This window comes from Podarcis pityusensis (genome assembly GCF_964106645.2).
Source record: "Podarcis pityusensis genome assembly, chromosome: 9".
In the NCBI taxonomy this organism is placed as follows: Eukaryota; Metazoa; Chordata; class Lepidosauria; order Squamata; family Lacertidae; genus Podarcis; species Podarcis pityusensis.
The window spans coordinates 65,898,710-65,926,357 of record NC_138034.1 but is presented as its reverse complement, the minus strand read 5'-3'; the positions used below and the strand labels follow the sequence as shown (position 1 = coordinate 65,926,357).

The window sequence follows — 27,648 nt, the reverse complement described above, 5'->3', positions numbered from 1 at the left end:
GTTATACTGAGTCCACCTGACTAAGTACCAGCTACAATGACTGACAGCGTCTCTCCAAGATTTTGGGCAGGGTTCTTTCCTAGCCTCACCTGGAGATGGCACGATTTGAACCTGGGACTGTGTGGAACCCAGTTCAGCTACTGATTGATTGACTGATTGATTGATTGTGTGACTGTGGAAATGGATAAAAGCCCCCCATCCAAACAATGGCTATCATCAGTGCAGGTAAGAAAAAAATAATAATTTTAATTTTTATCATCTGCAATACTGTCTTATTTCTTTTATAGTACAGTACATTGATTATTGCTTTCATTTTATGGATCAATGGTCTTGTTAGATAGTAAAATTCATCTTAAATTGCTGTTTATGGGGTTGTTTTTAAAAGTCTGGAATGGATTAATCCGTTTTGCATTACTTTCTATGGGAAAGCGTGCCTTGGTTTTGGAATGCTTTGGTTTTGGAACAGACTTCTGGAACGGATTAAGTTTGAGAACCAAGGTACCACTGTAGTTCTTTTCTTTCCAAAGGGATAATCCACATAGAAAAACAGTGGAGTAGAGGACTGCTCTGCTGCCTTGCAGAATATCTTCAGAAAAAGAAAAAGCTAAGAGGCAAACCCATAGTTACATGCTGCATAGACCATCTTAATGGACTCTTTACTTTGCGCCTCCAGTGGACAGATGGCAGTGAAGTTCTTCTCCTGCTACAAAGCAAGTTCCTGGTTGCATGCTCCCATTGCTATTTATGTTCTGCTTCCTGACTAGCTTGGGTAGCACTGAGGAAAAGCTTCCCTAAATATGTAAGCAATTTAACCTAAGCAAATGTGATTTCAGAAGCCCAAGGCATATCTGAACATGGAAGGAAGAATTAGCTTTAAAGGCTACATACAGGATCTTCAGGCAAGGCCAGTGACACTTAGAATAAGACCTGGACAATGTTTCAGCCATAATGCTCTGAAGATTCTGCTGCGGATGTTAAATTGGTGCCTTGTTTTATCATCGCATGTTGAGTGCTGCTACACATCTTGACGCGCAGTTTTAATAATAGCTTGTAAGTGTCAGTGGTAATGTAAGCCGTTTAACCATGAGACCAAAGATCGTCCGGAAGAAAGCATATTACATGCCCTATTTTATTTTTAAAAGGGAGCTAGCATGCACACAGCTTTTGACAAGCCAGACCTTTTCAGAGCTAAATGAACTGGCTGTGGGTTCATTTTTACAGTCTTCTCCAAATCTGTTTGGTCGCAAGCTACCTAAAACTCATTTCAGATCTGGTGAATCTCCCTAGTGCATTAGCACACAGGAAGGGATCAGTGAAAGAGGGAGGGGGGAACCAGGTTTTCTAAAACACCGTTCTTTTCTAAAACACAGATCAAAGATACAGCCAAGTCTATGTCTCCCAAACTTTAGAGAATTTAGAGGATGCATTACTCATCCTCAGAGATGCCCTTTCCATATTCCTATAATCTACGTTTCCTGAATGAACAGTGAATCATGCAGAGTCACTCTAACACTAACACACACACCCCACCACCAGCAAACTGGGAGTGACTGAATGATCCAATTGCATTTGTTTCAGAAAATTCAAGAAAAATTGCCTGCCCTCAGTGGAACCTGATAGGAGAGAGGCATGGCCACAACCGTCACTCATACAGAGACACCATGAGCAACCTCCTTGGCATATGGATGCTTTGGGCTCTCCAGAGCTTCTCTCTATTAAATGAATTAATCATGGCACACAAGTGTGAACTACTTACTGGCCAGTTTCGTTGAGAATAGGTGCTGGGCAGAGGATATAGTCAGTTCCCACCTCTATGGGCTTTTCATCTGTGAGGAGAAAACAAAGCATCACATAACCTTAATTTCACAGGATAAAAAGCTGAGGTCCAACAATAATCAAAGATCCACAGGTTCCCCTGCTCTAAGCTAAACTTAGAAGTAGTATGCAGCGATATCTGTTCAAGAATCATGGAATCAAATACAGTGGTACCTCTGGTTACGTACTTAATTAGTTCTGGAGGTCCGTTCTTAACCTGAAACTGTTTTTAACCTGAAGCACAACTTTAGCTAATGGGCCTCCTGCTGCCACCATGCTGCCGCCACACGATTTCTGTTCTCATCCTGAAGCAAAGTTCTTAACCCGAGGTACTATTTCTGGGTTAGTGGAGTCTGTAACCTGAAGCGTATGTAACCCAAGGTACCACTGTATTCACACAACCCCTGCAATGCAGGAATCACTGCTAAAGAATCATGGCAGATGACCTTCCAACCTCTGCTTAAAAACCTCCAAAGTGAACCCATCACCTCCCTTCCACTGTCCAACAGCTCTTACTGTCAGAAAGTTCTTCCTAATGATTAATTGAAATCACCTTCCATGTACAGTGGTACCTTGGGTTACAGATGCTTCAGGTTACAGACGCTTCAGGTTACAGACTCCGCTAACCCAGTAATAGTACCTCAGGTTAAGAACTTTGCTTCAGGATGAGAACAGAAATTGAGTGGTGGCGGCGTGGCGGCAGCAGGAGGCCCCATTAGCTAAAGTGGTACCTCAGGTTAAGAACAGTTTCAGGTTAAGAACAGACCTCCAGAACGAATTAAGTTCTTAACCCGAGGTACCACTGTAATTTGAATCCATTCATTTGGGTCCTACCCTCCAGAGCAGCAGAAAACAAACTTGCTCCGTCTTCCATGTAGAAGCCCTTCAGATATTTGAAGATGGCTATTCTGTCACCTCTCCATCTTCTATTGTCCAGGCCAGACATACCCAGCTCTCTCAACCCATCCTCATAAGGCTTGGTTGAAGATGTCTCAAGTCAGACTAACACGGGACCATTTAGAAGCTATTTAAATCCAGTTGGGACCCACCCAGCTGATCTCCCTTTGCCGCCCATCCTGGGAAGAAGGAGATACAAACTCCTGATAATCCAGCTCTCTACCCACCGGCCCACAAGATATCACAGACATCTTAAATACGAGGTCAAAAATTTTCCAGCCAAATATTTCCCTGCTTTATGGAACCTTTCAGCTGATGCCTTATGTGGCTTAGGACCCCAATACTTTAGGGACCACCTCTCCATGCATGAACCTATCCAGACCCTGTATTCAGCATTTAAGACCCTTCTTTGTGTGCCTCCTCCATTTGCAGAATAGATCTTCAGTGGCTCCTCGATTGTGGAAGGCTTTCCCCAAAAAGATGCACCCGGCACCATCACTGTCAACTTCTAGGTGCTAGGCAAAGACGTTCCTGTTCACTCAAGTATTTGGCTCTCATTTGGAGTCCTATGCTATGATAATGTCCCGGCCTGTTTGGTTTTCAACTTTTAAGTAGGGCTTGGGTACCATTTGTCCTTTTTGTGTGTGTGGCAGAATGTCCACTTTTAGTCTATAACGTTTTTCAATCTTTTTGATGTATTCTTAATGTATTTTTTGTGCTATTCATTTTTTTTTACATCACTTTGAGACATTTTATGTAGTAAGTTACTAATAAAGGCAGCAAATAAATTAACATTCTTTTATTATTATTACTATTACTACTTTACGAATGTGTTAGAAGAGGCTCATGAAACATTTCTTCTTGTGAACAGAACATTTTGCACTAGCAGCTAATTCCAGATCGGATACTAGCACAAACAGAGTGGGTTAGCATATGCCCATATGCTTTTGTCTTAAATGCCCTCATATCAGAGAGTACTGAGGGAGAGAAGGTTGGTCTTCTTCTGTTCTCTTTGGCAAGGTTCCTTTACACCATTTGGCAATTCCCCCCCCCCCCAAAAAAATGAGAAGGCGTGGAAAACCCGGTCAAATTTTAAACACAGACATGCACACAAATCTACAACCTGCAGCAGACAGAGCAAATGTTTAACCTCTCAAACCAAAGTATGCCCACCTGGCAAAATTCTTTGTCTTCCTTCAACGATGTGCAATTTACTGTGCTTTAGACATAGATCGCGGGTGGCATTGTGGGTTAAACCATGGAGCCTAGGACTTGCTGATCAGAAGGTTGGCGGTTTGAATCCCTGCAACGGGGTGAGCTCCCATTGCTCGGTCCCTGCTCCTACCAACCTAGCAGTTCGAAAGCACGTCAAAGTGCAAGTAGATAAATAGGTACCGCTCCAGAGGGAAGGTAAACGGCCTTTCCGTGCGCTGCTCTGGTTCACCAGAAGTGGCTTAGTCATGCTGGCCACATGACCCGGAAGCTGTATGCCGGCTCCCTCGGCCAATAAAGCGAGATGAGCGCCGCAACCCCAGAGTTGGTCACGACTGGACCTAATGGTCAGGGGTCCCTTTACCTTTAGACATAGATCTCGCAAAATGTGATAAGACAACCCTCGTGGGGATATGAGGTGCAATAACAGGGTGGAATAAGGTGCCACTTAGGTTTGGCCAAGCTTAGGGGTATTGGAAACTGTCTTATAGTTGATCAGTCCAATTACCCATCAAGACCAGTATTGCCTGAGTGTCAGCGTCTGCTTGATGTTTTTAGTTATAAATGGCTGGGATTGAACCCGCGACATTCTGAAGGCAAAGCACGTGCCCTACCACTAAGCTACAACTCTAGCCTTCTGAGCATGCGCATACACCCTTGAGTCTGCTGTTCACAATTGGAGAAAAACATGGGGAGAAAGCAGTTCAGTGAATAATAAGCAGCCAATTGGAAGCCATGGAAGCCCATTGGACGTTTGGGTTCCAAAGAACATTTGCAAACCGGAACACTCACTTCCGGGTTTGCGGTGTTTGGGAGCCAAAACGTTCAACTCCTAAGGCGTTTGGGATACAAGGTACGACTGTACTTTAAATGCATGGTGTGGATACGACCCAAATCAAAACTATGCACTACATGAAAACACATATAGCTAGGAGACAAACTAGATGAGATGTTTATCATATGATTTACTCTGACATGCTTTATTTAATAATAATAAAAAATAGGTAACTCGGGGTTGGGGGTAGAGGAAGACAGGATAAACATCTTGCTGCACTTTGCCTTCAGCCTCAAATATTTCTTTAAGTGAAAACCAGCTTTGCAAGAGCAAAAACTTGCTAGAAAATTCAGAAAAAAGAAACGTGAAGGGGGGGGAGTGAGAGCTTCACCGCTTTATCTCTGTTCCAAATTTCCCCCCACCAGTTTCAAAATGCATGACTGCTGACTTACAGCAGCTCCCCAAGAACTGCGGGGGCAGAGGCAAGAGTTTCAATTTGTGTAACACTGTTTTGCACTTTTCGGGGATACTTACCAATTTTCATGCCATAGACCTCATAGGAGCAGAAGACGTTGTTCACATTCCTTCCCAACATGAAGCCTCGCAGAACGACCTGGAACTCCTCTGAAAGCGGGAACACCAGAGAGACAGTTAAAAGATTATGGAAAGAGGGATTAAAATTTACAGCATGCAACGCTCTGAAAGAAAATGTGATGAAAATAATGTACAGATGGTATATTACACCAGAGAAATTAGCCAAAATGTATAAAACAAGTAATAAACGTTAGAAATGTAAAGAAAGAGAAGGATCTTTTTATCACATGTGGTGGGAATGTAAGAAAGTGAAAAGTTTCTAGGAAATGATATATAATGACATGAAAAAGATGTTGAAATATACATTTATAAAAAAAGAAAAAGCATTTTTACTTGGCATTGGAGGATATTAACAAACAGGATAGCAAATTGTTTTTATATGCAACAATGGCAGTAAGAGTATTATTAGCACAGAAATGGAAACAAGAAGAATTACCGACAAAAGAAGAATGGCAGACGAAATTAATGGACTATGCAGAATTAGATAAGATGACAGGAAGGATTCGAAACCTGCGGGACCAGATTTTCTCAGAGGACTAGAGTAAATATTTGAACTATCTGAAAAGCAATTGTAATAAACAGATTACGCTAGTAGGATTGCAAGAAGTTTTGGAAGGAGGATTATGCAAAATATTGCAGAGAAGATTAAGAAGAGAATTATTAGTTAAGGATTATTAAAAGTAATAAGGAAATTAATGAAATGTAGATTAAGTGATAAAGAATGAAAAATCTTCAGATGTGGTTGATGGAAGTCCAAAACATTGTATAAGATAAGAAAATACATTATATGATTGTTGGGAACGATATGTGTGTGTGTATGTATATATATATATATATATATATATATATACATTATATGATTGTTGGGAACGATATGTGTGTGTGTATGTATATGTATGTATGTGTGTGTATATATATATATATATATATATATATATATATATATGAAAGCAGGGACACCAGAGAGACAGACATGAGCTTGCCATCAGCAGGGACACCAGAGAGACAGACATGAGCTTGCCATCTCTAAAACTGAATGTGTTAATTCCCCTGGCAGGAACGGTTTCATTAGGAGCTTGCCCATTTGATGGCAGATCTAAGGATTCACGTTTTATGTCCATAACAACACAGCCAAGGGACAGGGGTTGATGCCAGGCATAGGAGCCAACTCCAGGGGGCCATGGGTGCTTGGGCACCCAAAATAATGTAATTGTGGGGGCACCCACAAAGTAAATGAGCAAAGCCGGCGCTGCCTCTGAGTCAAAAGTTCAGCTCTGCCCTCCGCAGCCAGCGAGTGTGGCACCCATTTCCGGGGATGGGGGGTGTCAGGGAACTGCCATTGGTTCAGGAGGGAGAGAGGAAAAGCCGGATGGATTACAGAGTGCCCCCAAAGATCGTGGAAAGCAGCTCCTCCTCGGCAGGCGAGAGTAACCATGCCTCCAGTGGAGAGGAGCTTCAGGGCTCGGAGGAGGCGAGGCGGTGCCAGGACACCTTGCCTGGGCAAAGCGGGGAGGGGAAAGATCCACCGTTACCCACGCCCTCCTTGTGCAGTAAGGTTTCGCGCCGAGAGGGGAGGCGCAGACTGGGCGTCAAGAAATTACTTTGCTGGGGAAAGTTTAAGCCACGCCCACTCACAGATTCTGCCAGTGAATGAGCCAGCCACGGGAGAGTGGCGCTCCGGACAGATAAAGTTTATTTCGCATCAAAAGCAAGGCTTCACAGACAAGCAGGGAGGTATTTGCCTGCTTGCTCTCGAGCAATCCCTTGGAAACCTAACAGGGGGAGACTCAGAGTCAGAGGTAATGTCTCTCTGCCTCTAATTCCGAGCCCCTTCCCACAGAAAAGGGAGCCTTGCTGGCTGTGAAGAGGAGGGGGAAGAGAAGCCACGGCCGCAGCCACAGCACAGATGTGGGACGTCACAGGCACACGCCTGAACATAGTGTGTGTGTGATGTCAGTAGAAACAGTTGGTAACCGCCTTCAGTTTTAACCTGAAGATTGCCACTTGTCCCGTTTTAATTTTAATTTGTTTGAATTAATTGTGGGGTGTATCTTAATTTATCGATCGCTTGTTTTTATGCATTGTCTTACTTGTATGATGTTAACCGCTCTGAGCCCGGCTTTGGCCAGGAAGGGCGGGATATAAAGAAAAAAATTGTTGTTATTATTATTATTATAATATATATATATATATATATATATATATAATTTTACTGAATATTACAAGAATAGTAATAAAAAAGAAAAATCTAAACAAATTTCATACATATCAATATAAACACAATTATCTACATATTTACCAAATAAAGACTTCAGAAGAAAAAGGAAAAAATAAAAGAAAAGAAAAGAAAAAAGAAATACTTTCCATAAGCAATAATACCAAATTTGTATTTCACACATTACGATATAAAAATCTAAAGTGGGAACGGGACTTAGGCTATACAATTGACTTGGAAGATTGGAAAAAATTATTATTATTATTATTATTATTATTATTATTATTATTATGTCACATGTGCTACATACAGGCATGTGTGTGTGATGTCGCATGTCTGCCTTACGGTGGCAGGCACCCAAAATCCTGAAGGTCAGATGGCACCCCTGATGGCAGGTGTAGTCCATTAACATCTGGGGGGCACCATATGTTAATGGACTACACCTGCCATCAGGTTCACCTTGTAGCCTAATTCTGGCCTTATATATCTCACAGAGTAGCTGGGGGAAATCATTTGGGATGACATCAAGTTAAACTCCTTACAAGTCTACACCCACCCACACCCCAGGGGTGCTTTTGGAAGGAAACCGGGACAAATTTAAATCTGCAATGCCGTCACTGGCAAACTGGAGAAGGAAGGGAAGCACCTTTAATTTGCATCTTCTTACTCAAGCATATGGCGTGCCGAGTTACACATTTTGCCCAAGAAAGAAACAGCAGGATTGTCAATATTTGCACGCTGTTTTCCGGCCGTAGCAAACTCACCTCCCACGCAAACGCTTGATGGCTGCAGATCTATATCTGGGCATGACTGCTTCAATATCTGTTTGGGAAAGTGAGAGAGCATTATAAGATTTGTCAAAGCAAAATGGAGCAACTGTAACTAACTTCGCCTAGACAAGAGCTTTATAGTCATCCGATCCAAACGTCAAGGCAGATTTTGGACGTGCCTATGCCTTGAATGGACTCCTCTCGTTCATTTTCCACAACGCAGAATGGAGGGAATGCCCAAACTGCATCACTTTCAGAGCAAGGGGACGCGGGTGGCGCTGTGGGTTAAACCACAGAGCCTAGGATTTGCCAATCAGAAGGTTGGTGGTTCAAATCCCTGCGACGGGGTGAGATCCCGTTGCTCGGTCCCTGCTCCTGCCAACCTAGCAGTTCGAAAGCATGTCAAAGTGCAAGTAGATAAATGGGTACCGCTCCAGTGGGAAGGTAAACGGTGTTTCCATGCGCTGCTCTGGTTCACCAGAAGCAGCTTAGTCATGCTGGCCACATGACCCGGAAGCCGTACGCCGGCTCCCTCGGCCAATAAAGCGAGATGAGCGCCGCAACCCCAGAGTCGGCCACAACTGGACCTAATGGTCAGGGGTCCCTTTACCTTTACCTTTAATCCCCACTGGAAATCCATTGAGAGAGTTTAGGATGGGGCAGAGACGGATTCCGCAGCACACCCACCCCACAGGCCCTCAGAGGGAAACTCTATAGGTTTAAATCTCATCATCTGAGGCCCTTCTTTGTGAGTGGTCTAGAGGCCTTTTCTGTGTTAGCTCCCTGTTTGAGGAACGCTCTCCTAAGGGAGTCTCACCTAGTGCCTTCTCTACATATCTTTAGGCAAAAATGTTTCTCTATAACCAGGCCTGGTTGATTAAAACCCCACACATACTGTACATTAAGCAAAATAGAAACATCGCCACCCGACCCCCACCCCCACTCACCATTCCTCCCTCCACCTCTTTCCCCATTTTCTTCCTAATGCAACACTAATGCAGGCACAGGCCACCTCCGGCCCACCGGATGTTTGGGACTACAATTCCCATCATCCCTGACCATTGGTCCTGTTAGCTAGGGATGATGGGAATTGTAGTCTCAAACATCTGGAGGGCCGGAGTTTGCCTATGCCTGCAGTAATGTCTCAACAAATGAAACTGATCTGTAAAAAATGTAGCTTGAAAAAACAGACGTTGCACATACTTTTGTAAGCCAAGAAATCTTTAATACATTAAAAAAAAAAAAATACGGCTTTCCAAATGTGTTTGTGGGAGAGACAGTTAATGGTTTGTTTTTGTTTTATTATGCATTTCATGTCCTCATTTTGTATTGTTATGTTGCAAACTGCCCTGTGACCTTCAGGTGAAGGGCAGTGTACAAATTTAATTAATTATAATACAAAATTATAAATATACACAGTTAATTATAATAATGCCAGAAGGGGTATTATAAGGAGGTTTTGAATTATGGTGTTGGCGGAGACTCTTGAGAGTCCCATGGACTGCAAGAAGATCAAACATATCTGTGATGGGACGATGAGCTGCTTGTGTGTAAAATCCTAGTCCCTCAGAGTTTGGTCAAGTTTGCAAACCTCTGTCTGTAACGGAGCCCCTTAAACATGGCTCCGTCAGTCGCTGGCAGATTCCGACAGTGGTTGCTTTCGGAATCGCTTCCAACATAAAAGCTCCTTAACGGAAACACGTCTTCTGGACTCTCTGCGTGACAGTTTCCGGCGAGGAGTGGGTGTCCCTACAGGAGGTCCTGAAACCTCCCCACTGTTTTCGCTGGAAGTGTCTCTGAGCCATCCCTCCAGCTCCCTTTCCCTCAGCTCAGCTCCTCTCCCCCTACTGGTTCCCTCTTCAGCTGCTGAGTCTCTCCCAACCTGTGTGAGCCCTTTCACTTCCCTTCCTTCCGATGGCAGTTCCCTGACATCCACCTCCCCTCCAGGGCCCCCTTCATCCCCTCTCGCCCCCTCCTCTACGGGCGGTGAGGAGGCAAAACCCCGGAATGAACTTCCTTCATCTTCCGATGTCCCGAACACTTCTCTCCACCTGTTGCGGTTCCTGGTCTCGAAGTACTCCTCCTCCTCAGAGTCCATCTCCCCTTCCCCTTCCGATTCCGAGAATCCTTCCAACTCCTCCTCCTCATCGGTGGTCCCAAAGTATTCCCTCCGGAACCTCTCCACAGGCTGAGGTTTCCTTGGGAACCTTTGATGGAACGTTTCTATCAATACCTCGTCATTGATATCTTCTGCCATTACCCAAGTGTTTTCTGACTCCGGTTCTCCTTCCCACGCTACCAAATACTCCACCTGATCCCCCTTCCATCTGGCGTCGAGGATTTCTGCCACATGGCTGCTGCATTCCCTTTCTTCTATGACCGGTCCCCGAGTGGCCATCCCTTCTCGTCCCCCCTCATACGGTGACAGTAACGACCTGTGAAATACTGGGTGCAGTTTCATGTGGTTGGGTAACCGGAGCCTGAAAGCCACTGGGTTGACCTGTTGAATGACCTCAAAGGGACCCAATCTCCTGGGTCTTAATTTCTTACAACCTCCTTTGAACGGCAACCCTTGGGTTGACAGCCACACCCTATCTCCCACCCTTAAGTTTTCACCTTCCCTTCGGTTCTTGTCTGCCTGCCTCTTGTATTCTTCCTTCGCCCTTTCTAAGTTGAGTTGGAGCTGACGATGGATTGCTTCCATTTCTTCTACAAAATGCTCGGCTGCCGGGACACCCCATCTCTCCCCTTCTCCCCCTGGGAAAGCCCTGGGATGACACCCATAATTAGCCAAGAAGGGGCTCATCCCTGTGGACACATTCTCGGCATTGTTGTAGGCAAATTCCGCCAGCGCCAACTTTTCTACCCAGTCATTCTCTCTGTCATTGACATAACACCTCAGGTATTGCTGGAGGACCCCGTTTGCTCTTTCCGCCTGCCCGTTGGTTTCAGGGTGCCGGGCAGTCGAAAAGTTGACCTCCACCTGCAGTAAGCTCATGAGCTTCCTCCAGAACCTGGAAGTAAATTGTTTTCCTCGGTCTGAGACCACCCTCAATGGCACTCCGTGCAACCTAAAAATGTGTTCTACAAATAACTTCGCTGTCTCTTCCGCCGTGACTGCATGCGAGCAGGCTACAAAGTGGCACATCTTTGTTAGTAGGTCTACCACCACCATGATGGCTGTTTTCCCCTTGGACTTCGGCAGATCAGTCATAAAATCTATCGACACTGCCTCCCAAGGTCGTTCTGGGGTTGGTAAGGGTTCTAATAGCCCCGCCGGTGCCCGCCTCTCCCCTTTGGCTCGCTGGCATTGCTCACACCCTCTTACATACTCCCGTACATCTTCCCTCACCTTAGGCCACCAAAATTCCCTGGTGACCAACCACATGGTTTTGTGTTGTCCAAAATGCCCCGCCGTGGGGCTGTCGTGCAACTGCTTGAGTACCCTCCCCCTTAAGTCTCCTTCAGGGATATACAGTGCCCCTTTGTAATACAAAGCTCCATTTCTTTCCTCGAAACCCCCTGGTTCCTCTCCCTCACCCCTAAGACCTCTGAGCTTATTCTGGGCGTATTCATCATTCTCTGTTTCCTCTACCAGTTCTCTTTGTCCCACCAATGCCGCCCCACACACCCAGCGGTCCTCTGGAATGACATGTCTCTCTTCGGGTGCTCCCTCCCCCTCCAAATATTCAGGTTTGCGTGAGAGAGCGTCCGCCCTAATGTTCTCTGGGCCTGGCACGTAACAAATCTCAAAGTTAAATTTGGAGAACTCCTGGGCCCATCTCACTTGCCGTTGGTTGAGCACTCGTGCCGTCCTCCAATACTCTAGGTTCTTGTGGTCAGTGCACACTTGCACCTTATGTTGTGCGCCAATTAGCAGGTGCCTCCATCTCCGGAACGCCTCATGAATGGCTAGTAGTTCTCGGTCATACACCGTGTAGTTCCTCTCGGATTTGTTCAGCTTTCGCGAAAAAAAGGCACACGGTCTCCACTCTGACTCCTCCTTCCCTGGCTGCAGAAGCACCGCCCCAATAGCTCTGTCTGATGCGTCAGTTTCCACTCTCATCGGTTTTTGTAAATCCACATGCAGGAGTTGTTGTTCCGAGGCGAAGGCCCTTTTTAGTTCCTCAAATGCTCGCTCCGCCTCCTCAGTCCAAACGAACTTCTTCTTACTGCTGAGACAGTCCGTAATGGGCGCCGTCAGGTGGGCAAAGTTTCGGATGAACTTACGATAGAAGTTCCCAAATCCTAGGAACCTCTGCACATCCTTCCTTGTTTTGGGTGTTTTCCATTCCAGCACCGCCTGGACCTTGCCGGGATCCATGGCCAATCCCTTGTCTGACAGGCGATACCCCAGGAATTCCACCTCCTTGGTATGAAACTGACACTTCTCCAGTTTCACCCACAGCTGGTTGGCTTGCAGCCTGCTCAACACTTCTCTGACGTCTCTCACATGCTGCTCCTCATTCTCAGAATACACCAACACGTCGTCTAAGAAGGCCACACAATTCTTGTAAAGCAAAGGCCCCAGGACGTGGTTCATAAACGATTGAAAGCACGCGGAGCCTCCTTGTAGGCCGAAGGGCATAACTAAATATTCAAATGCCCCCAAAGGGGTGAACATGGTGGTTTTCCATTCATCCCCCTTCCTTATTCGTATCAGGTTGTACGCCCCCCTTAGGTCCAGTTTAGTAAAAATCTTTCCCTTCCTGACCCTTGTCAAAATGTCGTCAATCCTGGGCATAGGGAAAGCCACTGGTTCTGACACTGCATTTAAGGCCCTGAAGTCACACACAAGCCTCGGCTTGTTCGTGTTTTTTTTATCCACAAAAAACACTGGGCTGCCCCCCACCGCCCTGGACTCTCTGATGAACCCTCTCTTCAGGTTCTTGTCAATGAACTCTCTTAGCTCCTGCATCTCTCTGTCTGACATGGCGTACAGCTTGCCTACAGGGAGCTGTGCCCCAGGGAGTAAATTGATTTGACAGTCAAAGGGTCTATGCGGGGGTAGTTGGTCAGCTTCCCTTTCGCTGAAGACGTCGCGGAGATCTGCGTATTGTCGTGGTACCTTCACGTTCTCCGTTACTTCAGTCCCTGCTAGGGTGGCTTGGGCCCCTGCCAAACCCTTTCCCTCTTTGCAGTGTTCTAAGCAATGTGCTGAACCAAAAGAAACCACTCTCTGATGCCAGCCCACCAGCGGATCATGTAACGCTAGCCAGCTCATCCCCAATATAATGGGAGCTCCTCCCAAGGTGGCCACATTAAACGCTATCAGTTCGGTGTGCCTTGCCACCTTCATTATCATTGGGACGGTCTGCAAGCTGACTTCTCCTCCCAACAGCTCCCTGCCATCGATCGTGGTCACCTGCAGGGGGTTGCTTAAAGGGATCGTCTGTATCTGGTGTTCAGCTGCAAACTCTTTGCTCATGAAATTGCAGGAGCTGCCTGAGTCCAACAGCGCCTTTATCTTTAGAGGGTGTCCGTTTGGCAGCTCTAGCGCCACTTCTATCACTAGGGCGGGTTTAGGAGGTTCTGGCGTGGGCACTTTCACTGCTCTTTGGCCTGGCTGCTGTGCCCCGACGGTGGCAGCCAGGCGTTGGCTTTTACTTGCTTCGGTATTTCTTCCTCTCTTCCCTCCACAGCTCCTACCATCCCTTGCCATTCCTTCCTCTGGGGGCAGACTCTGGCAAAGTGACCTGGCTGTTGGCAGAGATAGCATTTCCGGGCGCCTTTTCCCTCCTTCTTTCCCCCCTCACTGGGCTTTGAAACTGCGCGCGCGCGCGCTGTTCCGATTTCCATCGGCTCTGCCGGCGGGAAAGTTGGCTCTGGAATGTCTGGAATGCGGAACTCCTTCCAACGTTCCCCCTTCCCTTCCCGCCTCTCCAATGCTCTCGCCTCCTGGCGCGCTCCTATGGTCAGCGCTGATTTGGTCAGCTGGTCCATAGACTCCGCCCTGGGCGCCCGGGAAAGTTCGTCTTTCACAGCCGAAGAAAGCCCTTCTTCAAAGAGCATTTGAATGGGTTCCGCCGATAGATCCCACCCCAATTTATGGATCAACATGGTGAACTCAGTCCAGTACTCACGGACAGATCGGCTCCCCTGTTTGCAAGCCATTAACTGTCTGCGGACCACTCCCTGTTCAATATCGCTGGAAAACATCAGATCCATGGCGCGAAAGAACTTCATCGTGTCCTTTAGGACGTCACTATTCGCTGCCATCAGGGGTCTAACCCAGTCTCTCGCCCCCTTTTCAAGATGCCCAATCACGAAAGCCACTCGTGATTCCTCGTCAGGGAATTCATCAAACTGCAGATTGAGGGCATATTGCATCTCTGTCCGAAAGCCATGATAGTCTTTGGGCTCCCCCCCAAACTTCTGCACCAATCCTGGTACCTTTCTGACGAGCTGGGTGTCTTTCCCCTTTTTGTCTGCATCCTGAGCCCTCCTCTCCTCAAGCCTCGCCGTCTGCAGCGCTAGCTGGACCTCCAACACCCGGTACCTTTCTTCCAGGCTTGGACCCGCTCCAGCTCCTGCTTCTCCGGTTCCGGCTGGGTTGCTCATGATGCCTTCTCCTGCACAAGCTGCTCACGAAGACTGTCGGAATGCTGTGATGGGACGATGAGCTGCTTGTGTGTAAAATCCTAGTCCCTCAGAGTTTGGTCAAGTTTGCAAACCTCTGTCTGTAACGGAGCCCCTTAAACATGGCTCCGTCAGTCGCTGGCAGATTCCGACAGTGGTTGCTTTCGGAATCGCTTCCAACATAAAAGCTCCTTAACGGAAACACGTCTTCTGGACTCTCTGCGTGACAGTTTCCGGCGAGGAGTGGGTGTCCCTACAGGAGGTCCTGAAACCTCCCCACTGTTTTCGCTGGAAGTGTCTCTGAGCCATCCCTCCAGCTCCCTTTCCCTCAGCTCAGCTCCTCTCCCCCTACTGGTTCCCTCTTCAGCTGCTGAGTCTCTCCCAACCTGTGTGAGCCCTTTCACTTCCCTTCCTTCTGATGGCAGTTCCCTGACAATATCCATTCTGAAGGAAATCAGCCCTGAGTGCTCACTGGAAGGACAGATCCTGAAGCTGAAGCTCCAATACTTTGGCCACCTCATGAGAAGAGAAGACTCCCTTGAAAAGACCCTGATGTTGGGAAAGATTGAGGGCACAAGGAGAAGGGGACAACAGAGGACGAGATGGTTGGACAGTGTTCTCGAAGCTACCACTATGAGTTTGACCAAACTGCAGGAGGCAGTGGAAGACAGGAGTGCCTGGCGTGCTCTGGTCCATGGGGTCACAAAGAGTCGGACACGACTAAACAACTAAACAACAACAACATCCCCAAGGGATGTTGCTGAGAGTAGGGGGCAGCCTTGGATCCCCAAGATCCAAAGACACCCCCCCCCCAGTCACTTCCACAACACACCTATAGCTCAAGCTCCCAATCTACAGCAACCTGGAACTGATACAGGTATTTTCCTTCTCGTTATCACTGGCAATGAAAACAGCAAAGATCAAGAACCGGGTTGTGGGCGGGGGATGAAAAACAGAATGGAAAAGAAACATATATCAATCCCAAACAGAAACAGAAACAGAAAAAAAACATGAGCAAAACCAGCAGCCTCAACAGTAAAAGAGTTGTTTAAAACACTACCAAATGGGGGCCGGGTGTAACCAATACTGAAGGCCCATCAAAATAAGATGGTATTCACTAAATGCTTGAAGACCGATAAAAAGCAACCAGATAATCCCCCTGTGAAAGGGAGTTGGTTTAAATTAGACTGCCATGAGACTGGGAGGGTGTAGAAATTACACAGGCAAAACTGTTTTGTAAAAGCAGGGGTTGCCAATATCAACGTGGTGCCCATGGCCATCAGTACCACCTTCGGTGCCCAGAAAAGACTCAGGAAATATCCCCTCAAAAATCTGCAGTACACAAGAACCTCTCTTGTTCTTTCTGCTCATACGCCTCACGGTCAAACTCCAAACTGCATGCTCTTCATCTTGCCCCAAAGACCTGTTTGTTTCAGGATTTGTTGGTGCTGTCAAGTGACATGGCAACTGGTGATGCTTTGACAATTTCGCCATATCCCAGCCCAGTCTAGAGAGAATGCCGCAATCCCAGAAAAGCAAGATATTTCAAGAAATGCTTTTCAGAAGAAGAGTAAGTGGGTGTGCTTTCTTGCTGTGTAAGCACTGGTTTTCATAGGGCTCCATTTGCATATGCAGATAAAGGGGCAGGACTATGCAGATAGGAGCAGGCTTGATTACCAATGATTGGTCGGAAGCAGGTCCAGGCCACATCTCATTGGTCTCTTTGAATATACCTTTACCCTCATCCAATTGGCTACAACTTATGAACACAACCTGTGGGAAGGCATCGTGAGTTCAAAGGTCAAGTGAGCGCATGGTCACTTGCTCTGGAATAGAGCAAATTCCTTCCAAAAAACACTTGCTCCTTATTTTCAAAGGAAGTCTTACTCAAGAGTTGTTTCCCAGACACACTACAGACTACCCTGTCAATTACTCATTCTTGCTGATTAAAATAATTTTAACGTACAGATGACAGCAAACCAGAATCAGACACAGAGTTCCCACGGGCAAAGTTACAGAATATAAGCACTTTAAACTTTTACTTCACTCTGCTTGCCAGTAATTCCTGTTGCGGCAATAGGAAGCTGGGTACATATCAAAATTACACCATCTCTCTAGGTTTCTGCTTTTCAATTTCCTATGCAAACGCTTAACAGACACATGCAACAGTGCAAAATATATCAAGTTGCTGAGGTTTCCTGTTTTGTTTTGTTTTGTTTTGTTTTAATGTACTCACAATGGTCTTAGTCTGAGTATAGGCTATTCTCAGCCCCTTTTCACTATCCAGTAAAGGACAATGTCCAAGAGATAACATGATCCCATCAAAATAAAGTTGTTGTTATGTACTGAGTTGAATAGGATCCAAAATGCAGCAGTCTGATTGGTCCGCTGGAGCCACCCAATCCAACTCCAGGTGGAAGTGAATCCGCAACCTGATTGGCCTACAGAAGAATCCCAGAATTAGCCAATCACGTGGGGCCCATTGTGTAAATAATGTATATAAAGCAGACATTTCGGGGGAACTTCCATTCCTCACTACTATGAGCTGAATAAAGAGCATGAAATCCACACTCGACTCTGAGTATATTTTAGTTGTGCTTCTATCGGGATCAAGGAGGAAGGGATGGAATTGAGCTCCATGCGTTTTTAAAACCCAGTGGATGCAGCTCAAAATAACATTCTACTTATTAGAATGGCTAACTATATCCTCCTGCATCTAAAACAGGCTGTAGTTCTATGGAATGTCCACAAACATCTCAACAGCTCAGGGAACAAAACTCTCAGCAACAAAATGTCAACGCAATGCTTCTTCTGTGAGAAAGGATTGTGGCAGGCTGACTGAGGACAAAAATCTCACACAGGCCCTATGCAAGTAGGAATCATGTGGGGCAGGGGTTGGAAAACGAGTTGCGGGGAAGATAGGGAGCCACAGGGGGGCAGGATATTCTGTAGGGGGGGTAGTTGGAAGAAAGGGGCAGAGTAAGCAATATGAACCTCCTTTGCCTATCTGAGTTAGAGTGGAAAGTGTGTTTCAGAACAACAGACGTTATATTTATTGTATGCCCAATAAAATTTCATCCCCAACACTTGCCAGACAGCAACAAAAATGCACAAGCAATGTTAAAATAAATTAAGGTAACAGAAGCCATAATAAAACAATTGCTGGATGAGGCCATCACCGGACAGCAACATCCTCTTACATCGTATTGTGAATCTAAGCACGGTTGTTAACTTCCTTGACAGAACAACGTAGAGAGAGCAAAATAACTGATGTCATCTTTTTTTATTTCCTGTGTTTTGCATCAAATATAGGATCTGCTTTGTCTTTGCAGAGAGCTGACCACCACCACCCTTTTCCAAGAGTTTCTGGACTGCCAACGATAAATGATACCCAAGAAAAGCCTTTTTTTATTTTTTAAAAAAGCTAAAGGACAAAACTGAATGGAGCTTTGAAATCAAGAACTAGCATGGAGGACTTGAATCCTGGATGCAAACCTTGAAGATCAGAGTTCAAATTCCCCACTCAACCTCTGATTTATAACATTTCATTATGGCCTTAAGACCCATTTTTCCCCTCCAGCTTTGCAAAACTTATAGCAGGCTGCACTCAGAAAACTGTTGGGTTACTTCAGGGACCTTGGACAGCAAGCGAAGTTCACAAGCCAATTATAGCTTAGCACATCTAGAAGAAGGCCTAGCAACTATGGCAACCAGATTTGTTTGACAAGGTTTTATCTCACTCAAACATATCCGTTCTTGCAATTTTTAAGTACAGTTCTTCTCCCAACCACCAAAGATCGAAACCACATCCTTTTGTCTGTCATTTTTACATGACAACAGGATTTGCATTGTTAGTTCCAGTTAGCCAGAGAGCACCTCTTCAAATTGAATTGAATTGAAATTGAAATACTTTCTTGTCACTTATACAACTTGAATACAGTGAGATTACACGAGCACCCCCCACTCAGCTCTCTTAGTCTTAATTCCCCTCGTTTACTGATGCACACCCACCAAACCCGAAAGTCAGTTGCCCTGTTGTTATCTTTTCATTCAGCAGCCTAACAGCCCATGGATAGAAGCTGTTCTTTACCCTGTTGGTGCAACTAATCACACTTCTATATCTTCTGCCTGAGGGCAGAATATCAAGGAAGTGCCGGCCAGGGTGTGAATCATCCCTGACAATTTTCCTCACTCTCCTGGGGCAACGTTCTTCCGCTATTTCATCCAGTGGATTCATGGGACAGCCCATAATATCTTGTGCTGTATTCACCACCCTCTGTAGGCACTTCCTATCAGTTGATGTCAAACCAGAGTACCACACCGTGATGCAGTATGAAAGGACACTTTCTGTTGTTGACCGGTAGAAGGAGATCATCAGATGTTGATTGACATCGTTCTTCTGCAATACTCTGAGGAGATGGAGTCTCTGTTGGGCTTTCTTAACCACCTGGGTTGTATTGATTTTCCAAGTAAGGTCTTCACTGAGATAAACTCCTAGGAATTTAAAGGAAGAGACTCTCCACACAGCCCTCCCTGATGTACAGTGTGGCTAGTTCTCCTCTCTTCCTCCGAAAGTCCAACACCATCTCCTTTGTCTTGCTGATATTAAGGTGCAAGTTGTTCCCTAGGCACCATGTAGATATTTTTTGTATGTTCTCCCCAAGATTGTCCCTTAGGAGGCCTCAGGTTGGTGTGAAGCCCACTCCTCTGACCATCAGGAGAAGGAAGCCCCTGTTCCCATGACTATAGGAAGGGGTAGAAATGGAGGACAGGATAGGTGCTGGGGGTGAGCAATTGGAAAGGGCTGTAGATCAGTTGGAGAACATCTGCCTTGCATGCAGAAGGCCTCAGACTCAATGACCCCTGCCAGAAATTCTAGAGAGCTTCTGCCAGTGAGTGTAAACGGACCTATGATCTGACTCTGTATGAGGCTGCTTCCAATACTCTGTGATCCTAATATGGCATCTCTTCTGACACTGGGGAATCACAGAATTGTAGAGCTGAAAAAGGACCCTGAGGAGTCCAACCCCCAGCAATACAGGAATATGCAGAATGAGCCCCCTCTTCCAAAGGTGAGGAGATGGTCCAGTTCAAAACTACTGGGGTTAGAAACTCACATATACAGTGGAACCTTGGTTCTCGAATGGCTTAGCTGACAAACAAATCGGCTCCTGAACGCTAGAAACTGGGAAGTAAGTGCTCCAGTTTCCGAATGTTTTTTCAGAAGTCGAACGTCCAATGCGGCTGTCGTCTATTATTTCTGGGGCACCGGCGCCAATCGGAAGCCGCGCCTTAGTTTTCGAACGTTTCTGGAGTTGAACGGACTTCCGAAACACATTAAGTTTGAGAACCAAGGCTCCACTGTACAGTGGTACCTCGGGTTAAGAACTTAATTCGTTCCGGAGGTCCGTTCTTAACCTGAAACTGTTCTTAACCTGAGGTACCACTTCAACTAGTGGGGCCTCATGCTGCCACCGCGCTGCCACCGCGCCGTGATTTCTGTTCTCATCCTGAAGCAAAGTTCTTAGCCCGAGGTACTATTTCTGGGTTAGCGGAGTCTGTAACCTGAAGCGTCTGTAACCCGGAAAGCTCATACCCAAGCATGGGAGACCCAGGTATAAATGAACATATCCAGGATGGATTTTTAAATTTATATTTTGATCAACACACTCTATACATTGGCAATTAGCAAAATATGCTAAGCGTCAATTCGTTTCACAGCATCCTTTGATTTCGCTTAGCCCTAGCACACAGTTCAAAGGATTTTGGCAGCCGCTGCTACCATAAATCATAACTCTCCTGGCATCTGTTCCTCCCGTGAAATGGCAAACAGAGTTCAGGATTCTGGGCAGGCCTTCAGAACAGCTGGATCTCTCCTCCCCCGCCCCCAGAAAGGAAGAAAAAACAAGTTCAAGGGTCAGATTACAGATCATTTCGATCCAAGGAAAACCATGAACGCAACGAGGCAATTGCTTACTTGTGTAAAAAGAAAGGGCAGCGATGGAGTTATTCCCAGATTAAAAGCTCTCTATCAATATCCAGCGCGCATGTGGAATACACAGAATGTCACAGCTTTAAAAGCAATAGGAAGATTTCACTTACATTTCCTAAATGTACACCATTCACTGCTCTTTGCTGTGGATGATGATGATGATGATTAATTAACTAAATTTACATCCCACCCTTTCCTTCTGAAGGAGCCCAGGGTTGAAAGTGTGTCAGTAATTAATTTAATTTTATAAAAGCCAAAGCATTCTAAAAACAATTACAGTTAGATGCATCTAAAAGGAGTTACAGTTAAAGACATTATTTCATCCAGTATTCCCACAGTGCCAGAAAAAGTATTGTTCTCTCTCTTTCTCTAACTATAACCTTCCTGACAGCTAGGCTGCTTAAATCCTGCCAAAGCATGACACTGCACAGGATAGCAAATGTACAAGTTTTCTAAAAACAAACAGTTTCTTTATTTTTATTTATGGAAATCAAATGTATATGCCGTTAGTTGTTAAAACAAAATTAAAGCGGTTTGCCATTATATTCTAGCACAGCGGTCCACGCACTAGACTTACTTAATGTAAATCTTAGCAAGCCCAGCGTTCGGCCTGCTCTCGCGATGCTTGCCAAATTTGTGCACACTGGCTGCAAAATTTACCTTGCAGAACCCTGAGTCAATAAAAGAGCAAAACAAAACCACACACACAAATTGCATTAACGGTTTTCTCGCTCCACACTATGACTCAAAGACTGGCAATGTCTTCAAGGGAGTGTGAGGCCAATAATATACTCATGCAGTATATTATTCCTCCCCCCCCCCTTTGTTACTATGAACACCATTATGCAAAATTCCATTGGGTATTAATGGGATAGAAACCAGTACAAGAAACAGCCGATGAGGATGATTCAGACTTTATATCATTCATTTTTCTTTATATATTGACAGAAACAGCCTTGAGGTTTCTCAGAAGGTCAGAGCGGGTCGTGACAGGAGCAAATGCATCAGGGACGCCGTTCTACTTCTATGAAGCTAAGCAGGATTGACCCTGGAAGTTGTTTGGATGGGAGCCCTCCTGAGAGCATATAAGCTGCTCTGAGGTTCTCAGAGAAAGAACAGTTTAAAACAAGGTGAGCATGCAACAAAATGTTGCAGCATCTCCTAACAGTATTTCCAGGTTAGCTCATCCCATCCCTTTCCACTTACATTTTTCTTTTCTATCTGACAATCAATTTTCTGCAGATGCTGAGCAGAATCAGTTCTCACTGGGCTGTTTGTGGGGGGATAGGACAGGAATGATGGGGCTTCCACTAAGGCTTTGGTTTTGGTACTTTTGCAAACCCCAGGGCTCCCAAAACAGTGTTAGAAACTCAGATATATACAGTGGTACCTCGGGTTACAGATGCTTCAGGTTACAGATGCTTCAGGTTACAGACTCCGCTAACCCAGAAATATTACCTTGGGTTAAGAACTTTGCTTCAGGATGAGAACAGAATCGCGCAGTGGCGGCGCGGCGACAGCGGGAGGCCCCATTAGCTAAAGTGGTCTTCAGGTTAAGAACAGTTTCAAGTTAAGAACGGACCTCTGGAGCGAATTAAGTTCTTAACCGGAGGTACCACTGTACAAGCTAGACACAAAATGCCTCCTTAAACCAAGGTTATCATCAAAATGGAACGTGTAGTTGCCATTTGGGGATAAGATGGTTCTAAAGTCTTGTCCTCCCCCCCCCCCAAATAATGGCAATGGGGCACCGTTCAAAGTCTCCAATGGGGCATCAGCAGCACCGAGGAGAAAATGGATTGCAAATATGGCCGATAAATGAAAGCAGCTGAGATCAGGATAATCCTCAGGGTCTTCTTTGACCTCCTCCAAAACATCTGTAGCCTCAGAGGGGGCCAAGGCCATCAGAGCTGCTTCCTGAGGTTACGTCAATATAGCACACTAATGAAGTGGAACAAAAGAGAGGGCGAGAGGAAGACAAAGTCCCACCCAATTATTCACTTAACAAGGAAGCAATCCAGGAGTCACTCAAGGCCCACACGAAAAAACAAACCACAAGGAACAGCAGAAACATCACACTAGTGGGTTTGCCAGCTGGCTGGTGCGCTCTCTCTCTCAGCAGTTGTTTTCGCCTGCTGGGTGGGTGCTAGAATTTCTGCTGGTGAAGCCAGAATTTTAAAAAGAGAGCTATTTCTCCCTCCCTCCCTCTCTTTCTTTCTTTCTTCCTTTCTTCCTTTCTTCCTCTCTCTCTCTCTCTCTCTCTCTCTCTCTCTCTCTGCCCTCCAATCTGCCTGGCTAGTTTCTCGGAGGTTGCTGCAATGCACATTTGAACCACAGCAACTTCTTTCGTTATTGCTTCGGAGAGGTCCCCGTTCCGAGGAGCTTACAATCTAAGACTCAACACAAGTGGAAACAACAAAAATCGACCGGGGAAGAAGGAGCAAAGAGTCTGTGAGCTCCCTTCTGGGAGCCTGCCATTTTGCACATGGTTTCACTTACCATGTCGTGCAAAGCAGGCCAATAGAACCCGGTTTAGGAAACCACAAAAAAAGAACAATTTAAAAGAGAAGTGTGCTTTAAAGGGAGGGGAAAAGAGGAACTGATAAAGAGCTGTTTTGCAAAAATATGTGACAGTGCAGAGCTAGGACTCTTACAGGTGCCACTCGTTCCACATTTGTACAAAATCAACCGTTTAGTGCGGCAGCATCCACACCTTGGAACTCCCTGCCACTTGACATCTGGCACTGTATTATTTTTGGTGCCTTCTAAATACATTTTTGTTTAGGGCAAGCCAATCCGGATATTTAGAATGCTGGCATGCTTTGATCTGGTTTTAGCTTCTCGCTAATTTTATATTTTGAACATTTCAAATAGCCGTTTTTTTCATTGACAATGTTATTGTTTTATTCTTTTTGTAAACAACTTTGATTTTTTTTAAAAGCAGTATATAGATTTTACAAACTAAAAACAATAAACATAACTTTACGGCGCTACTTTGCTGTGACAGCTTTTGCAAAAAGATGTTTCTAAGCGGAATAGGGAACTGCAGCCGAGCGGTAAACTGCATGCTTTTATATGCAAAAGGTCTAAGAATCAGCCCCCAACAAACCAGCAGGTCTTTGCAGCTGTTTCATTTTCAATTTGCCAGTCACTTTTTAGGTTTTTAAGGGTGTTTTATGTTTTAACATCGTACACTGCCCTGATAAGTCTATGATATGAAAGTACAGAATGACAGTCTGATCAGATTGAAAGCTTCACTCCTCAATTTTAGAACTGGTTGTGTGTGTGTGTGTGTGCGCGCGCGCGCGTGCGCGTGTGCATGTTTTGGCAAGACTCTGAAGAAGGACAGGAGAGTTAGCAGGTTTCCTTGCAGACTGAAATGTGGCCCAGGCAGGAATGATTCCAAGCAGGTCTGACTCTGGATCAATAAGTCTAGAGAGAAGCTCTATGGAACACAGCTAAGACAGAGGCATGCCTGGAGGATAAACAAGGAAAGGCTGCAACCCAGTGCTTAACTGCTGAAATGCTAGAGGGGAGGGGAACCGACACAGGAGCTAAAGCAAGGTGGGGAACATTTGACTCCCCATATATTGTTGGACTCAAACTACCATCAGCTCCAGCTATCATAGCCAATGGTTAGAGACAATGGTAGCTGTGGTCCAACAGATTGCAGAGAGTCACAGATTTCCCACCTCTTGGTTAAAGCCTGGATGGTTGTACAGTGGTACCTCAGTTTTTGAACAGCTTAGTTCATGAACAACTTGGAACCCGAACACTGCAAAACCAGATGTTTCGGTTTTCAAACGTTTTTTCGGAAGCAGAACATGCTCCATTTTTCATCCCCCTGTGTTTCCTGTTGCGCTGCTAATTTGCGTCCTCCCATTGTAATTGAAGCCTTCCGTTTCCAATTGCAGTGTTCTGAGGTGATATTTGGAGCTTATATTTGGTGCTTTTGTTTTTCTATTTATTTTGTGGTTTTTGTTTTGAGGCTTTTTCAGTTAATTTGTTTTTGTGATTGTGTGGATCCCAGTTCAGCGATTGATTGATTGATTGATTGATTGATTGTGTGACTGCAGAAATGGATAAAAGCCCCCCATCCAAACAAAGACTATCAGTGCAGGTAAGAAAAAAAATAATTTTAGTTTTCATCATCTACAATGCTGTTTTATTTATTTTATAGTACAGCACATTGTTTATTGCTTTCATTTTATGGACCAATGGTCTCGTAAGATAGCAAAATTCATGTTTTGTTTTAGGGGTTGTTTTTAAACGTCTGGAACAGATCAATCCATTTTGTGTTACTTTCTAAGGGAAGCATGCCTTGGTTTTTGAACGCTTTGGTTTTTGAACGGACTTCCGGAATGGATTAAGTTTGAGAACCAAGGTACCACTGTATTTGTTTAACTTTGAAGAGGAAGGCACTCAGTATATGCTAACGGGGCATTCTGTAAGGAATGGCAGAACCAAACCTTGGGAAGCCCTGGCTCTGTGATGGCCTGGGACTCGGGCTCGGACTTGGAACCAGAGGAGTCTTGGTCCGCACAGGATCCTCTGCCTCAGGCGGCATCTGAACCAAGTCTGGGGCCTGATTCTGAAGAGCCCCAGTCTGTACAGGTTCCCCTGCAACAAGCACCAGCTGGGCCGAGTTAGGGGCCTGAGCCTGCCCTGGCTCCAGATGGGGGGATTACCTCGTTGCCTTCAGCTGGGCCACCACTTACAGCTGCTCCACTACCTGTTGGGTCAGGGGAGGCTGAGGTGGCCCCTGGGTCTAGTAACCCACCAACGTCTCCCGAGCTGCAGAGACTCAGGTCTGAAAGAAGGAGAGACCTGAGTACTCGCAGGAGGAGTGCTCACCTTCGGGCGAGACAGAAGAAGAAGAAGAAGAAGAAGAAGAAGAAGAAGAAGAAGAAGAGTTGTTTGGATTTGATATCCCGCCTTTCACTCCCCTTCAGGAGTCTTAAAGCAGCTAACATTCTCCTTTCCCTTCCTCCCCCACAACAAACACTCTGTGAGGTGAGTGGGGCTGAGAGACTTCAGAGAAGTGTGAGTGGCACAAGGTCACCCAGCAGCTGCATGTGGAGGAGCGGAGATGCGAACCCGGTTCCCCAGATTACGAGACTACCGCTCTTAACCACTACGCCACACTGGCTCTCAGGGAAGTGAGTCACCTGGGGATCAGGACCGGCCGTTACCCCGACAGAGATAAAAGGCTGTTGGATCCCAGCCCAGGTTGTGGGAGCAATATTGCTGTATGCTAGATCCTGTAGCTGTCCTTGCCTGGTTTCCTGCCTTGGCCCTGTTGGACTGACTCCTCATGGAATCCTTGGATTCAGGACCGGACCTGGACCGCGTTGCTCGGGTTAACCCCTGGGCCCAGAACAGGCTTTAGCTAAGATTCCTGGATTGCAGGGAGCTGGACTCAGTGACCCTCGGGGTCCTTTCCAATTCTACGATCCTCTATGAAGCTTGGAAGAATCTTGGTGAAGTGGAAGCAGACGAGACTGGGATAAGGAGTGTGGAACAGAGTGGGAAATGTTTATTGCATATCTACAAAAGCATTGTAAGGCAGTTAGTACAGTGGCAGGCTTTTTAAAAAAACCACTTGTAATATTAAGGAGACTGTTTAAATTTGGAGATAAAGATAAGGAAATTATTGACATGTATAAATTAAGATAATATAAAAGAACCAGGCGAGGGGATGGAGGGAAGTCAAGGGATCTGAGTAATCCTAAAACGTGGATTTAATATTGTGCGAAAATGTTTTATTTTCTATTTTTTATTTGTTGTGGTTTATTCGTTTTATACTTATGTGATGATAATGTTTAATTGTGAAAATATATTTTTTAAAAAAAAAAAAAAAAGAGCGGGGAACGGAGGCTGAAAGCGATGTTCTGGAGTTTGTAGTTTGTTAAGAGCGTTTACTGTATCAGTTATGTAATGCAACCAATAGCAGTTTAGTGGTATCTGACGAGTCAAATCGAAATCATAAGGCAAACCGTGCAGAGGAAAGCAGAGGAAGGGGTGGGGAGGGAGAGAACCTGGGACCTTATCAGTTAAGTTGCTACTTAGGGAGCAGCCCTCTGTGCACCAGGACATTATACGATTTGTAATATGTCAGGGGATGTCAAATTAAGCCCTGTGCGGTAGTGAAGGGTAGGAGGACAGAGAAATATTCCCCTTCCGGGCCATTGAGCCCCTTTAACAACTCCACACAGCCATTCACCCCCTCACCTCCCCAGTAGCTCCCTGCTCCTCTCGCATTTCAGCTGCATGAGCAGAAACCTCTTAACATGTTTGTTCTAAATCTCACAGCAAGTGCGGCTCCAGCGCTGGGCTATCCGTGTGGATTAGAGGAGAGAGTGATATAATCGGAATAATTTTCCTCCATGCTCACTTCATGCCTCCCTTCCTTCTCCTCCAAACTTCTTCTTCCACTTAAGCTTTTAATGACTCGCTTCCTGGCTGCCCCAGCACACAAAGCCAAGCATATTTCTTCCTCTTGCAGGAAATGTTCCTATTAAGGAGGCTCGTAATTGGTAATCAGATGCTCCCTGTAAATGGATTCTGTTCTTGCAAAGGAAAAAAAGCGGTGCACGCAGCCAGGCTTCATATACACGGCGGCTGGCTGGCACTTCTCTTTTCTAGCCTCCTGCAAAGGAAACAGAAAAACCCCCTCTGTGTTTTCTGCTTAGTTGCACCGATAGCAGGTGATTGTACAAAACAGCAGGGCAGGAAAGTTTTGACACAGCATGGAGAGCAACGTGGAGCAAACCTCCTGCTGGCTGTTCACCTCTATCGC

At 45.7% G+C, this 27,648-nt stretch overlaps 1 protein-coding gene across 1 annotated transcript in view; it reads right to left on the bottom strand.

Annotated features, from left to right (window-relative positions):
* ANTXR2 (ANTXR cell adhesion molecule 2) overlaps window positions 1-27,648 on the bottom strand; it is a 164,626-nt gene that overhangs the window by 98,288 nt on the left and 38,690 nt on the right. Inside the window, exons 8-10 of the mRNA XM_081020939.1 lie at window positions 8,273-8,330; window positions 5,234-5,323; window positions 1,757-1,826 (exon numbers count right to left, since the gene is read on the bottom strand). Coding sequence (XP_080877065.1) covers window positions 1,757-1,826; window positions 5,234-5,323; window positions 8,273-8,330 — 218 coding nt within the window. The remainder of the gene's footprint in view (window positions 1-1,756; window positions 1,827-5,233; window positions 5,324-8,272; window positions 8,331-27,648) is intronic.